The following is a 16,249-nucleotide window of genomic DNA, read 5'->3' on the forward strand; positions in this document are numbered from 1 at the left end:
AGGTCCTGGATTTCAGGAAGCTTGGCCCCAGTGATGTACTGGGCTATTACGCACTACCCTCTGGGACATACACACTCAATTATTATTTACAATGGCGGTCTACCCCAGCCAAACACGAACTCGGACGATAATGGGCCAATTGTGCACCACCCTATGGGACTCCCAATCACAGCCGGTAATCATACCAGGTTCTGTAGTGACGCCTCTGGCACTGAGATGCAGTGCCTTAGACCGCTGCGCCTTCTCGGAGCCCCTTAATTAACTCAGGAACCACACTTGTGTGGAAGCACCGGCTTTCAATATACTTGTATGACTCATTTACCCAAGTGTTTCCCTTATTTTGGTAATTACCTGTATACTGTCTGTTTAGTTTTAATTTTATTTCCCACTTCATACATTATTGCGCTATATTTTTATGCGCACCACGCTGTTCTTACGGTAATGAGGGGCATGGGAGGGAAATGACGCATGTGGGTAGCTTTTCCGTGAAGAGCACTTTCACTTTGAAAGCATGGATCACACCAGAAATGACTACATATTCCAAAAATCATTTTGTCCCTTGCCGGGTGACGTGTTTTCAAAATACACGGAGTTAGTCGATTACTTTTATTTTGTTTTAAAACTAGTTAATAACTTCCAGTGATAATTAAACGTAAGTACTGTACATTTGAGTGCAACATATTGTGCCGTTGAAGTAGCTAAAGAGCTAGCTAACCCGAAAATGAATCAATTTCTGGTTAGCTAGTTAACGTTACTTGAATGGCTTTGACATTAGCTGAGATATCGACTGTATCGCTAGTTAGCTAGCTAACCTCATCAGTCTGCAGCACATTCTCAATATTGACATTACCGACACAGCCAGCTTGTTTCAAACGCCTGCTTCATAACTTGCTATCATCGACACCAAAATATCAAGTGCCAGGTTTACCCAGAATGTAGTTGTATACAGTACGTTAACTAGATAACGTTAGCTACCGAAAATAAAGATTGGAATAACGTTTGCTACCGTTAGCTAAAATATTATGCAGATCACTAAACATGGTTAACGTTAGCTGCAAATGATAGGCAGTGTGCTAGCTAGCAAGCTATGTTCAATGTTGGTATTGTGTGGTCTGTCTCGGCAGTATAGTAACGTAAGCATGAGGACGAGGAACCTCTTGACCAAAGCAGGTGTTTTGGGCTCGGTGTCCATGGCGTTTGGATCCATGCTCTGGTCTCATAAGAAGACAGAACCAACCCAGACGGATTCGGGTTCGGCCCCCTCATGCAAGGAACCACCTTTTCCTTACGAGCTCAAACTCGTACAAGTCCTGTTCCGCCACGGAGCCCGAACCCCGCTGAAGTCTATACCAGGCATCATGGAGGTGAGAGACCACCTGTGTCACACAAGAACATCTGACAGACCTGATGCTCTGTTTCCCAGGACTTGAAGTTGAGGGAAAGCCATTTATCTTCGCCTCATCTCCAAGACAAGGCATATGAAGGTATGTTCACCAGCATCTGGAAGTCTAACCTTTTTCCTTGTCCTGTCTGTATCAGGCCCAGTGGGTGCCTAACCTCCTGGAACCCCCAGCACACACACAGATCAACTATGTGGTGACTGACCTGGAAGGAGGTCCACGGCCCTCCTCACCGGTGGAGGACAGTTACCGGGCCAACATACTGACGGTGAGTGTGTCTGTTAACGAGCAGAGGAAGTAGTGCCTAGAGAGATAAGGAAAGGAGTAGGCAGTGCTTGGATAAGTACGGTTAATGGATTTAAGTTGTCACGTAGGTGTGCTGGCATGGACTCCATACAGACATATGTCACTGTCACTTACTGGGTTACTCACAGCCAGCTGTCAACCATTAAGATTTCCCGCTCCAGACCAGTAACATCACACACCACACTGGCACGACGTGTCAGGATTGAAATTCTACTTGCCCATTTAATCTATTAGTGGTCTTTGAGGGTAGGGGGTCATCATAAAGGACTTTGCACCCTGAGAGACCTTCTCCTGAGGCTTAGACCGGGGGCTGTATCTCAGCTAAAGGCCTGTTCAAGTGAAAGAAAAATCTGTGGTTCACTCTGACCCAGCTCTGAATGTTATGGTCTGGGCCTGGCACTGAGGGAACGAACAGATAACCAATGAGCATATACTGAGAGGTTTGTCCTTCACTCAGTGGGAGATTGCTGCGAGACTCTTTGGAGGATTGTGTCTGTTTCACGGTGCACCTGGCATACCACAGTACTACTCCGCACTCCGCGGGCACACAATAGATAGACACTGGTGATGCCATTTTGGATTGACTGTCTTGGCAACCTTTGACTCCTGATCCTGTTCCTCTCCCCTGCAGGGGGGTACGTACCCAGGTCAGCTGACCACGGTGGGCATGCAACAGCTGTATGAGCTGGGAGAGAGGCTGAGGAAGAGATACATCCAGGACACAGCCTTCCTCAACCCCACCTTCAGCCCTAAAGAGGTTTAGTAAGTACCACAGCCATCCTCAGCCCCACTTTCAGCCCTACAGAGGTCAATTAAGTAAAGACCAGTTGCCTGGTAGTCACATCTGGTTCTGTAGCCAACTCCGTCTTTGTTTTGGCTTGACAACTTTAAAGGGTATAGCAGAAATATCTGGGCCCCAGGTTAGGTAACCTATAATGTACTGTTATTACTTTATGGATCTAGAAAGAAAGACACTGAATACAAGGATGTAAACTCGAGCTTTACATTTACTAAAGTAATTAGCAATGGCATAAAGGGGACATGAGTAGTTAACAGAACAACATACTGTTCAGGTTGATAACTGATTATGGTAAAGTACACTCCTACTACAACAAGATTGTAAGATCTGTGACAGAGTACATGTAGCCTACAAGACATTGATATATTCTTCTCTCTCCCAGTGTGCGTTCCACTAACATTGTGAGAACCATAGAGTCTGCCAAGTGCCTGGTGGCAGGGCTGTTCTATCAAAGCCAGAGAGGTAGGTGTCAGTTTGTGTTTGTGTGTCATAGGAAATACGGGTCTCCAAAAGATATCCTAATGTTGCTCCCCCTCTCCTGAAGACATGGTTCCCATTCTGACGACTGAGGCAGAGTCAGAGATCCTGTACCCTAACTACCATGGATGCAGACTGCTCAAACTCCTCAGTGGGTGAGTGACTGTCTGGGTCCCTTTTCTTGTTGATTTTTGGGATTGGCTGGATCCCTCACTCGTTGGTTTTTGTGATTGGCTGTGTCTGTGTGTGCTGTAGTCATCGCTGGGCGGAGTCATCCACTCTGCCAGACATTGCTGCGGACCTGAGGAGCATCAAGAGTGCTCTGGGCATCGCTGCCCAACAACGGGTTGACTTCATCCTCATCAGGGACGACATGGTGGCAAGAGAGGTGACACAAAACAACAAAAAATACAATACCATGACAAAAAAATATCATTTTGTTACCAAAGTTGATTATGTGGTCAAAGGATATGAGTGATACTATCACTGCGTTACATTTGACATTTTAACGTAACAATATGTGTGTTCTAACAGACCCACGGCCTACCCTGCCCACCAGTCCTTGACTCCTGGAGAAACACAGTGGAGCGGAGAGCTGTGGAGATGATCTACCACATCTATGAACCCAGCAAGAGGTCAAAGGGCAGAGGGATTTAAATACAGATCAGCATGTGTAGAGGGTTGGGAAGTAGAACACAGTGTTTTAAAAAATCACCCAATGCAGTTGTTTTCTTAATCTTCTCTGGGGTTGGTTTGTTGCGACTAGGGAGAACCTGCAGCTGTGTGTGGGTCCCCTCCTGCATGTCCTAATGGGAAACATAGAAGATAAACTACAGGACACAACCTCAGAGCCCAACAGGTGAACTACTGTAACATTTACCTGTCCATTAGAACACAGAGCCAGTAGCAGAGATTTGCAGTTCTCAACCCAACCACTTGATGGTAGCAAATGTCCTTTTCCGAATGGCACATTCTTAGAACGTTTAGCAACAACACATCAGAAATCTGAGAGTATTTATGCATGTTTCTTTCAGGAAGCTCTTCCTGTACTCTGCCCACGACACCACTCTGATACCCTGTCTCATGGCTCTGGGGATTTTTGACATGCGATGGCCACCATACGCTTCAGACATCACCCTGGAGCTGCACCAGCACCGGCAGACCAAAGAGGCCTTTGTCAAAGTGTCCTACATTGGCCAGGTAGGATGCAGGGCTCACAGAAGTGTGCGCACTATTGAAACAATTTTCTCTCCGAGAGTTAGTGATCTGTTTGTCTAGCTAGGTTTCCATCCAATGGTGAAGGTACATAAAGGTGAAGGAATTCAGATATGACATCATTGTTTTTAGCACTACCCACAGAGTTCTTAAACTACGGTGCGCAACATGGTCCAATGTGCCAGTAAATCAGCACAATTATTTTTTTTCAAAATGTCGCAGTATTGGAGCTAGAATTGGGATCATGTATACTGTGCTGATGCCAATATAAAAAAAGAGTACTGGAGAACATTGTACAATACGGCGAACTGAGCAAACGAGACATTTGTGTTAAGTACTTGGGGGGCCGCCATCTTTATGCACGTTCGCTATTGGAGACAGATTTTCATGTGAATACTCTAAAATCCGCATAAAGAAAATGTTTCCACCAAACTGACTTGTTGCGGATAAAATATAAAAAATCAGTACATGTACTTTTTCGCAAAAGTTGAAATCTAAAGTTTTGTGTTTCCAATGCATTTTCAATACTGATAGTTTTGTCACAACTGTTGCGTTAAATAGCAAATGTGCCAACTCTCCTCCTGGCACATGCGGCAGGCTAGTAGTCTACATGATGAGATTATTCTGGATACTATTTATTTGTCAAATGGTAGTGGTGCATCGATCATCATGTCACCAAAATAAGATCCTCAATATTTATTTGGAAAGGAGCATCAAGCTCATCACCTTGCACTTTCACCACCCTGTGAAGGTCATCAATTTATTTAATCTGTAGCCTAATAAACTGCATGGTTTACTGAGTCAGTTTTCACCACCATTTCTCGCATAATACATTTTACCAATACAAAAAGGTCCCTCCATGTCGAACGAACAAATTATCTGCATTTTTTTATACGGTGTAACTGTGGATGGAAACGTGATTAGTGTCTTTCTTACACATTCTTTATTTTGATCCGTCTCTGTAGGACCAGTTGGTTCCAGGCTGTAGTGGAGTCTACTGCCCCCTGCAGGAGTTCAAGCAGGCCCTCTCCAACTACTCACTGACCTTTGAGCTCTACGAGTCACTCTGCAACCGCACAAAGGGCGTGGCTGAACCCTGAGGCTTCTGCGACCCCCAGCTCTACCCCATGCACTCACTGTTACCAGCCACCGTGTTTACATCCCACCAGACTTCCACTCTCCAGCCCTAGCCTAGCATTTGCCTATCATTAGCCAGTGTATTACAGCAGAGGTTTTCAAAGTGTGAGTTCGCGGTTGTCTTAATGCTCATTGACGGGAGGCCCACTGTCTCAGACTTTGAAAACAGGCTGTATTACAGTACAAACTGTTTGTTAGGATACCTCACTGTCTAAACGCACAAATATAGCTTCACTGTCAGTGTATAACTGGCTTTGAAACCACATCCAGCTGATATCAGGGCAATGGGCATCCTGTGTGTTACTGCTCTCATACTGGTTAAGATGAAGAGTTTTACTTAGAGGTCTTAATTTTTGAAGTGATCTGGTAATATATTCTGCCTAAAAAATAAGTGTGTTACCAATTTATATTCATACGTTTAGATTCTGTGACTACTATGCACACAGCAATGTGTATTTACTGTATAAATTCAGTATATCTGATTACTTTATGCACAGCACTGTAAATTATAGTGGAACAGATTCTAACTAGCTGAAATATGTTCTTGTTTTGTTTCTTTTAGAGTGAACTAAATGTCTTCATATCAAACTGCAATCTTTTCCTCGGGGGGGAAAACCAAGCACATCATGTACGTCGTGTTCATAAACCAAGGGAACCAAATGTGTGTCTGTGCATGTTTACACACTCCAAATCATTCATTTTAGAACCGGTTAAAAGGGAATTACTCTGCTAAAAGTCTGTCGTGAGTGAAACACTAGGTGCTGCCTTTTAGGATTGTATTGTGTATAAATGAAATGCATGGACCTATGAGCAAATATACACCCCCACACTGGAGTGATTTAATTTGCTTGTTAGTTGTATGTTTATCATGGAGAGTTGCCCTGAAATTCTTTGCCTTTGCTTTGGAGTGGTGGAGAGTAATAAAAGAGTTGGTCAAGGCTTTGTCTCTCACTACTGTGCAGCATAGCAATGCAAATTGTGGTCCAATCAACACCAGTGATCATATATGGTCAGTCAGTGGGCCTCGTAAGGATACCTGAACCTCACCTTTCAGTCATGTATTAGAATTCAGGGGTATTCCGCTCTTACCCTACGAGGTCTGGAGCCTGCTTGTTTTCTGTTCTACCTAATTAATTGCACCTACCTTCTGTCCCAGGTCTAAATAAGTCCCTGATTAGAGTGGAACAATGGCACTGTCTGATACATTGTAGTTTTGATCCACTCAAACACGGCCAATATGTTGTCTTCCATTGCCACAGCCTTGGAAGACGTCTCTGTACCAAAGACAATGGAGGTACACATGACAAGCTAACACAGACGGATGAGGAAGTAGGGATCTTAGTTTTTCCTGACCATGTGACTTGAGCAGGAAAAGTAATGTTATATGGTCTGGAAAGATGGTCAGATTTCTGTCTTTCTTGATACCCTGTTCCACTAATGTCTGAGACCACCATACATACAGCACCCGACTAGCTCATCGAGACCACCATACATACAACACCCGACTAGCTCATCGAGGCCTGTCCCACTAACGTCTGAGACCACCATACATACAGCACCTGACTAGCTCATCGAGGCCTGTCCCACTAACGTCTGAGACCACCATACATACAGCACCCGACTAGCTCATCGAGGCCTGTCCCACTAACGTCTGAGACCACCATACATACAGCACTTGACTAGCTCGAGGCCTGTCCCACTAACGTCTGAGACCACCATACATACAGCACCCGACTAGCTCATCGAGGCCTGTCCCACTAACGTCTGAGACCACCATACATACAGCACCTGACTAGCTCGAGGCCTGTCCCACTAACGTCTGAGACCACCATACATACAGCACCCGACTAGCTCATCGAGGCCTGTCCCACTAACGTCTGAGACCACCATACATACAGCACCTGACTAGCTCATCGAGGCCTGTCCCACTAATGTCTGAGACCACTATACATACAGCACCTGACTAGCTCGAGGCCTGTCCCACTAACGTCTGAGACCACCATACATACAGCACCTGACTAGCTCATCGAGGCCTGTCCCACTAATGTCTTAGACCACCATACATACAGCACCTGACTAGCTCATCGAGGCCTGTCCCACTAACGTCTGAGACCACCATACATACAGCACCTGACTAGCTCATCGAGGCCTGTCCCACTAATGTCTGAGACCACCATACATACAGCACCTGACTAGCTCATCGAGGCCTGTCCCACTAACGTCTGAGACCACCATACATACAGCACCTGACTAGCTCATCGAGGCCTGTCCCACTAATGTCTGAGACCACCATCCATACAGCACCTGACTAGCTCATCGAGGCCTGTCCCACTAATGTCTGAGACGACTATAAAATACATGACGAGCTCACCAGTTCTACAGTCTGATCCCACTCAGTTCATTTTCTATGAGATTAATGCTGTGGGAATGATATTCCAGAGTAAATAGAAGAACAAACAGGAGTAAGAGAGCACACAGAACAGTACTACCACTATTCACACTGACTGGCTGGTAGAAATGTTCATATGTGAGTAAGACACTTAAGTTGATCCATGTTTGTGCTTTTTTAATAATACTAGTATCTTTGAGGTCATAGTTTGGTTTGTTATACACTGGAGTTACAAAGGAAATGAATGGAAAACAGTACTGTTCTTTAGTGGGGCGTCCCTCCCCCAATGAAAGGTGGATAAGAGAGCTTAGAGGTCATTGATAGAATCCCTATACATACTTACAACAAAAACACACACACAGGCACATACACACACAGTCATACTGGACAGAAATAGTCAAAACGATGGAGCCAGAGAGAAGATGGGAGTTCCATTGAAATCTTCTCAAAGTACGATTTTATTCCACAAAGTCTTTCTATGTTTGTTATCCATTACCGGACAAATCCATTGTTGATTTTTAACTGATTTGAAAAAGTCGATGTACAGTCCTCCAAGGTGGTTCACTCCATTCCTCTCCGATGCTCAACTCACCCTTATAATCAGAGATTTAGAAGAAAAAAAAACACTTGAACAGTTTAAATTGACATTGAAGCACAGCAATCCCATACATTCAGACATTTCTGAAGAGACTAAATGAAATGCTTGTGGTAAAAGACAAGTACTGGGCTATGTAGCTCCCACAAGCCATTAACTACCCATTCCTCTGCACTACATGTTTTAATCCAGAGAACCCACCTCTGTCTTTCATTCCTTACTTCCTGCGTTTTAATCCATCTCTTATCTGCTGTGAGACTTATTCCATCCCCATACTGTATATCGGCTCAGAACATTCAAGGTCCAAGATTCTATGAGTTGTGTGTTAGAACATTCCGGGCCCTGGGCTGAACCCCATGTCCATGTCCCTGCCACGCTGCCTCATATGCCCCCCCATCATCATCGTCTGCTGGGGGGGGGCACCCATGCCTTGTAGTGACATCATCATATTGGGCGACCCCCCAGGCCCAGGGTGGTTGTAGAGCACCCCCCTCTCCTTCCCCTGCATCATGCCCCCCGGTGACATCATCCGGTGCTGGGGTCCCATCATTCCCTGACCCATGAACCCTGGGGGTCCATGCGGCCGCATATGATTGTGGGAAGGGTTTCCCATGGGCATGTCCTGGGGGGCCATACCACCTCCCGGCCCCCCAGCCATCCCCCCCATCCCTTGCATGGACATGCCCATCCTGGGCGGGCCCTCCCCCATCATACCCTGCATCATCCCCTGCATGTGTGGAGGTTTCCCCCCTGGGCCAGGCCCATCTCCTCCTCCCCTGGGGTAGTAGGACAGAGTCTGGCTGGGCTTCTCTGATGGGATGATCCTGGACAGGTCAAACTCTGGCATACCAGATGCTCCTGTTCGCATCACTTCATGCAGATCTGCATCACTAAACTCTCCCTGCATGTTGAACTGCGGTCCTCCAGGGTTGTTGGGCCTACCCCCGTCGCCTCCCCCTCCATGGGGCATGTTCCCCATCCGACCCCCCATAGGACCCCCCTCTCCCTGGAAGCCCATGGGATGTCCTGGGAAGACCTGGGGCCCGGGGCCATTGTGGGGGGAGAAGGGACCCTGCTGGGAGGGGGATTGGGGCAGGGGGTAGCCCTGCACTCGGTGGGAGTAGCCCATTCGCCCCTGGGACATCATCTGGGGGTTGCCCATGCCTTGGTCCTGGGGGTTGGGGGGCATCATCATGCCATGGGGCATCATGCCCGGGCCAATGTTGGGAGAAGGCATCTGCTGGGGCATGCCGTGGGAGAGAGGCTGGGAGCCCATGGGGGTCATACCCAGAGGACTGAGGGCAGGCATTGAGCTAGAGGAGCCGGGGCCCATCATACGAGGAGGACCTTGGTGCTGGTTCATTCCCATACCTACAGAGGGCCACAGAGAGAGACAAGAGGGATGTTAGTGTACCATACAACACAGACGGCAAACCTACATCAAGTGGCGTAAACAGAGTCACACCTCTATGAAAAAGGGTTCAAAATACATCTAAAAAATGGTTTAACATGACTTCTCGCCATGTCTCCATCCACTCACCATTGTTGTTCATGGGGGGTAGATTTGGGGAGCGTGCGGGGGGCGAGTCGTCGTCCGAGCTCGCCACCGTCTTGATGGCATCGTGGTAGAGGGGGGTGGAGCTTGGCATGGCGAACTTAGACATGCGTGACATCATGATGGAGAGGGGGTTCTGGGATAGCGTGGGTTCGGGGGGGAGGGAATAGGGGCTGCCGGTCGGGGCGCCACCTGGACCCCCCTGGAGGGGCATGGGGCCAGACTGGGCTCCTGACGAGGGGGGACGTTACCACCTGGTGAGAGAGAGAGCGAGAGAGAAGAGAGATGAAATATAAGAACTATTTACCTTAGGTAGAAAAACATATCCTGGTTTGAAATAGATATATAAGGGGCATTGAGGCAAATACATTTTAGATACAGACATCAACCGGCCGTGATTGGGAGTCCCGTCGGGTGGCGCACAATTGTCCCAGTGTCTTCCAGTGTTTGTCCGGTGTAGGCAGTCATTGTAAATAAGAATTTGTTCTTAACTGACTTGCCTAGTTAAATAAAAGGTTAAATTAAACTTAAAAACGTTTTAATTGTAAAAAATGATGGGGGTGTGATTTCCCTGAAATTTTCTGCTTTGGGAAAATGTGTTTAGATGGATGAGAATGATGCTTTCAATTGACTTATAAATTACATGATTTAAAGATGACAGACAAATGCTAGCCTGCCTGATACACAACACAGAGGTCTGTTTAGACTGCTTTGGTGGTCAACAGACATTACAAAACAGCCCTCTATTAAAGACGTGAGGTCATCATCATTCAAGAGAAAGGTAGTAAGTATTAAAATCTCTTTGAAAATGAATATTATCTGTCTTGAAATTGAAATACACATGTTTTATGTTGTTTATCACAGCAGTTGAGAGAAAGAGGGGGAGAGAGAGATGAGACAGCCTATAGGGAGGAGGTCAGAGACCTCAGCAAGACAAAGGAGCTGACCGTGGACTACCGGAAAAAGAGGGTCGAGCATTCGCCCATTCACATCAACGGGGCTGTATTAAAGAGGGTCGAGCATTCGCCCATTCACATCAATGGGCCTGTATTAAAGAGGGTCGAGCACTCGCCCATTCACATCAACGGGGCTGTATTAAAGAGGGTCGAGCACTCGCCCATTCACATCAACGGGGCTGTATTAAAGAGGGTCGAGCACTCGCCCATTCACATCAACGGGGCTGTATTAAAGAGGGTCGAGCACTCGCCCATTCACATCAACGGGGCTGTATTAAAGAGGGTCGAGCACTCGCCCATTCACATCAACGGGGCTGTATTAAAGAGGGTCGAGCATTCACCCATTCACATCAACGGGGCTGTATTAAAGAGGGTCGAGCATTCACCCATTCACGTCAACGGGGCTGTATTAAAGAGGGTCGAGCACTCGCCCATTCACATCAACGGGGCTGTATTAAAGAGGGTCGAGCACTCGCCCATTCACATCAACGGGGCTGTATTAAAGAGGGTCGAGCATTCGCCCATTCACATCAACAGGGCTGTATTAAAGAGGGTCGAGCACTCGCCCATTCACATCAACGGGGCTGTATTAAAGAGGGTCGAGCACTCGCCCATTCACATCAACGGGGCTGTATTAAAGAGGGTCGAGCATTCACCCATTCACATCAACGGGGCTGTATTAAAGAGGGTCGAGCATTCACCCATTCACATCAACGGGGCTGTATTAAAGAGGGTCGAGCATTCGCCCATTCACATCAACAGGGCTGTATTAAAGAGGGTCGAGCATTCGCCCATTCACATCAACGGGGCTGTATTAAAGAGGGTCGAGCATTCGCCCATTCACATCAACGGGGCTGTATTAAAGAGGGTCGAGCATTCGCCCATTCACATCAACGGGGCTGTATTAAAGAGGGTCGAGCATTCGCCCATTCACGTCAACGGGGCTGTATTAAAGAGGGTCGAGCATTCGCCCATTCACATCAACGGGGCTGTATTAAAGAGGGTCGAGCATTCGCCCATTCACATCAACGGGGCTGTATTAAAGAGGGTTGAGCACTCGCCCATTCACATCAACGGGGCTGTATTAAAGAGGGTCGAGCATTCGCCCATTCACATCAACGGGGCTGTATTAAAGAGGGTCGAGCATTCGCCCATTCACATCAACGGGGCTGTATTAAAGAGGGTCGAGCATTCGCCCATTCACATCAACGGGGCTGTATTAAAGAGGGTCGAGCATTCACCCATTCACATCAACGGGGCTGTATTAAAGAGGGTCGAGCATTCACCCATTCACGTCAACGGGGCTGTATTAAAGAGGGTCGAGCACTCGCCCATTCACATCAACGGGGCTGTATTAAAGAGGGTCGAGCACTCGCCCATTCACATCAACGGGGCTGTATTAAAGAGGGTCGAGCATTCGCCCATTCACATCAACAGGGCTGTATTAAAGAGGGTCGAGCACTCGCCCATTCACATCAACGGGGCTGTATTAAAGAGGGTCGAGCACTCGCCCATTCACATCAACGGGGCTGTATTAAAGAGGGTCGAGCATTCACCCATTCACATCAACGGGGCTGTATTAAAGAGGGTCGAGCATTCGCCCATTCACATCAACGGGGCTGTATTAAAGAGGGTCGAGCATTCGCCCATTCACATCAACGGGGCTGTATTAAAGAGGGTCGAGCATTCGCCCATTCACATCAACGGGGCTGTATTAAAGAGGGTCGAGCATTCGCCCATTCACATCAACGGGGCTGTATTAAAGAGGGTCGAGCATTCGCCCATTCACATCAACGGGGCTGTATTAAAGAGGGTCGAGCATTCGCCCATTCACGTCAACGGGGCTGTATTAAAGAGGGTCGAGCACTCGCCCATTCACATCAACGGGGCTGTATTAAAGAGGGTCGAGCATTCGCCCATTCACATCAACGGGGCTGTATTAAAGAGGGTCGAGCATTCGCCCATTCACATCAACGGGGCTGTATTAAAGAGGGTCGAGCATTCGCCCATTCACATCAACGGGGCTGTATTAAAGAGGGTCGAGCATTCACCCATTCACATCAACGGGGCTGTATTAAAGAGGGTCGAGCATTCGCCCATTCACATCAACGGGGCTGTATTAAAGAGGGTCGAGAGCTTCAAGTTGGATCTACCATGGTCCACACACACCAACACAGTCGTGAAGAGGGCACGACAACGCCTCGTCCCCCTCAGGAGGCTGAAAAGATTTGGCATGGGCCCTCAGATCCTCAAAATGTTCTACAGCCGCACCACTGAGAGCATCTTGACTGGCTGTATCACAGCTTCATATGGCAACTGCTTTGCATCCGACTGCAAGGCACTACACAGGGTAGTGCGTACGGCCCAGTACATCACAGGGGCTGGGTGGTCTGTTATACAGGACCTCTATACCAGTCGGTGTCAGAGGAAGGCCCTAAAAATGGTCAAAGACTCCAGTCACCCAAAAATGCTAAATAGTTAGTTAAAAAGTTAACCAAATAGCTATCTGCATTTACCATTTTGGTACCGACTGACGCATCACATACGTTGCTGTTCCATACGTTGCTGTTCCATACGTTGCTGTTCCATACGTTGCTGTTCCATACGTTGCTGTTCCATACGTTGCTGTTACATACGTTGCTGTTACATACGTTGCTGTTACATACGTTGCTGTTACATACGTTGCTGTTACATACTTTGCTGTTACATACGTTGCTGTTACATATGTTGCTGTTACCATTTATCATCTATCCTGTTGCCTAGTCACTTTATTCCTACCTATATGTACATATCCACCTCTTACCCCTGCACATCAACTCAGTACAGGTACCCCATGTATATAACCAAGTTTGAATTACTGAATGTGTATTTATTATTATTATTATTATTATTATTATTATGCGTTTTACTTTTCTATTATTTCTCTGCATTGTTGGGAAGGGCTCGTAAGTAAGCATTTCACTGTTAGTCCACACCTGTTGTTTATGAAGTACGTGACAAATCAAATTTGATTAGCGAGAGAGTGAGCGAGAGCGAGAGAAAAAGAGAGCGGTAGAGGGAGAAAGAACATCAACAAGAATAAAGCCATAGAAGTACTGTACCTTGCTCCATGTTACCCATCATGTTAGGTGAGGTCATACTGAGGGGGGTTTTCCCCCCCTGCTGCTGGGGGAGTACTGGGCTGGGCATGGGGGGTTTGGGGGAGGATGCCCACCCTGGAGAAGGGTTGGGGAGGGACGGGGACCTCATATGTACTGGGGAGGCACCAGCAGACCCCATCATAGAGTGAGGGGACTTCATTGGGGCCGAGTTGGCAGTGTTAGGGGGGCCGTTGGGTCCCGGAGGGCCGGAGAGCATACCAGCCAGCTGGGAGGGGGTCTGGGGGGACTTGAGGTTCCCAGAGGGAGAGCCCATCATGGGGGATTGCACCTGCCTCAAAGGAGGGGACTTGAGGGGATTGAGACTGGGCGAGCTGGCCCCTCCTGACTGGATGTTCAGTTCTGCAGGCTTACGTCCCCTCTGGCCCTGGGGTGTTCCGGCGGCGGGGGGAAGGTGGTTAAGTCGGCCGTTGCCCGCCGTAGGCGTGGTCCTGTGCTCCGGGCCACGGTAGGGCTGCTCTCCATGAGGCCCCCTCATACTTCCAGGACCCCCAGGGAAGGGCCGTCCGGGCCCCATGGGGAAGTCCCCTGGCTGGGGATGGTCAGGGAAGTGGGACCCCTGCATCTGCCTTCCCTGGGGCCCCATGTTGTCCATTGGAGGCCCTCTCATTCTCATTATCTCGTCTGGGCTCATATTCATTGGCCCATCTCGTAGTTGGGGGTTCCCATGGGAGCCCATGCCAAACTCAGGGCCCATATCCCGGCCCCCCATCACAGCCAGTCTGGAGGAGGGGCTCATGGGGCCCTCGCCAGGCATCCTGGGAAACATCATCCCGCCCCCGTTGCCCGGCTCCATGCCGCCTCTTTGGTGTCCCATCATCCTCTGCATCTCCATCATCATCTGTGGAGGAAGGCCCGGTCCCTTGTCGCCCCCCATCCCCTGGTGAAACATAGCCTCCTGGACTGACTGGGGGTTGGGGAAGCGCTCTCCCCGCAACCCTGGACCTCCGAACATCCCCCCTGGCCCTCCTGGGAACCCTCGGCCATCCCCCATCCCCATTCTGGGGGGCATGTCTTCAGGCCAGCCCATCCCGGGCCTGGGGGGTCCCTCCATATCAGGATTCATCATGCCTTGGGGGAACCCTGGCATCCTCTGCATGTGAGGCGGCATCCCTCTGGGGCCCATGGCAATGCGCTCCTGGTAGTGCTCTGATGGCCCTCCCGGCCCCCCTGGACCCCACACCTCTCCGGGGCCCATCTGGTAGGGAGGTGGGGGTCCTCTCATCATGCCGCGCGGCCCGTGGGGATGCATCATCATGTCGGGAGGAAGTGGGCGGTGATGCATTTCCTGTTTCCTCTTCTTCTCCTCGTAGAACTCCTGCTGCAGCTTCAGCCAGGCCACCTGCTCCGGGGTCATGTGATCTCCGTCTCCACACCCCCCAGGACCTATCATGTGACCCAGCTCGTCTGGGAAAGGGGGCATGTCTCTGGGGTGTCCATGCAGGGGGCCGAATGGGGGTCCCTGGGGTCGGGGCCCTCCTGGTCCCACTGGTGGACCTAGGCTCTGGGACTGGGCCATCATGGCCTGGAGAGGGCCCTGCTCCGGCCTCCTGGGTCCCACATCAGGCATGCCGTCGTGGGGCTGTGGGGGTCCCCCATGGGGGCCGGGTGGCGGTGGGGCGTCGCGGTCGTCAGGGAAGAGCATGCGCTGGATGTCTCGGAGTGTCTGGAGGGAGCGTTGGCGGTGCTCCAGCTGTTCCTGGGACAGTCCCTCGGTATTGGCCTCCATGTTGAGAAGCTCCTGGGCCAGTTGCTGCTGCTGCTGCTGCTGGGGTGTCAGACCAGGGTGACCCATCCCCATTGACCCCGGCCCTACTCCTTCCCCAGGCTGAGGGGGGTTCACAGGAGGCATGCCCTGTTCGGACTGAGGCTGGCACCCAGGGGCCTGGTCACCTGGACCCATGGTATTACCAGGGATTTTCTTGGGGTCCATGCCTGCTGAGGAGGCCCCATCCTGGGTGAGTGAACCAGGCTTAATCCCCTGGGGAGGGGGCTGGGGTGGAGCTTGATCAGTCATGCCAGGTTTAGACACTGTCTGGTGGTTCTGGTCTGAGGGGTGAGATGACTGCTGAGAGGGCTTGGAGTCACCTCGGAGGGGTCCTGTCTGATTGTTCTAAAGTGAAGAAGGGAAAAAAAAGGGAATTAAAAACATGGAGGCTTGAGTAAGTGAGGGTTTGTAAGTCTTTATCAAAGCTGACTGTATGCCAAGTGCCCTGCGGTCATCACCTTTGTCACTGTGTATTGTGTGTATGTGTGTGTGTT

The 16,249-nt window shown here is 49.2% G+C and overlaps 2 protein-coding genes across 3 annotated transcripts in view; one reads left to right on the forward strand and one right to left on the reverse strand.

Moving 5' to 3' along the window:
• The first annotated feature begins 462 nt into the window (after nt 1-462).
• LOC118386203 (lysophosphatidic acid phosphatase type 6-like) lies at nt 463-6,272 on the forward strand. 2 transcript variants are annotated; one of them, XM_035773737.2, is made up of 11 exons: nt 463-652; nt 1,125-1,364; nt 1,540-1,668; nt 2,338-2,468; nt 2,888-2,967; nt 3,050-3,137; nt 3,238-3,370; nt 3,517-3,617; nt 3,749-3,841; nt 4,017-4,182; nt 5,163-6,272. In XM_035773737.2, exons 2-11 carry the CDS (start codon nt 1,140-1,142, stop codon nt 5,295-5,297), a joined length of 1,281 nt encoding a protein of 426 aa, XP_035629630.1. In that variant the 5' UTR covers nt 463-652; nt 1,125-1,139; the 3' UTR covers nt 5,298-6,272. The 2 variants fall into 2 exon arrangements, with proteins under 2 accessions (XP_035629630.1, XP_035629631.1); XM_035773738.2 differs by having other exon boundaries at nt 470-652; nt 1,130-1,364.
• Nucleotides 6,273-7,885: 1,613 nt separating this feature from the next.
• The window catches only part of LOC118386204 (B-cell CLL/lymphoma 9 protein-like), a 35,781-nt gene continuing 27,417 nt past the window's right edge, over nt 7,886-16,249 (reverse strand). The window contains 4 exon segments of the mRNA XM_052522337.1: nt 7,886-9,689; nt 9,859-10,071; nt 10,074-10,127; nt 13,931-16,100. Of these exon segments, the coding sequence (XP_052378297.1) occupies nt 8,644-9,689; nt 9,859-10,071; nt 10,074-10,127; nt 13,931-16,100 (3,483 nt within the window). The 3' untranslated portion in view covers nt 7,886-8,643.

Source organism: Oncorhynchus keta, chromosome 7, assembly GCF_023373465.1.
Source record: "Oncorhynchus keta strain PuntledgeMale-10-30-2019 chromosome 7, Oket_V2, whole genome shotgun sequence".
NCBI lineage: Eukaryota > Metazoa > Chordata > Actinopteri > Salmoniformes > Salmonidae > Oncorhynchus > Oncorhynchus keta.

What these genes read in the sequence shown, in the direction of transcription:
- LOC118386203 (XM_035773737.2), top strand. Translation starts at nt 1,140, where the DNA reads ATGAGGACGAGGAACCTCTTGACCAAAGCAGGTGTTTTGGGCTCGGTG. An exon ending in GTTCTATCAAAGCCAGAGAG is followed by an intron (nt 2,968 to 3,049) that starts GTAGGTGTCAGT and finishes CCTCTCCTGAAG; the next exon opens with ACATGGTTCCCATTCTGACG. An exon ending in ATCTATGAACCCAGCAAGAG is followed by an intron (nt 3,618 to 3,748) that starts GTCAAAGGGCAG and finishes TGTTGCGACTAG; the next exon opens with GGAGAACCTGCAGCTGTGTG.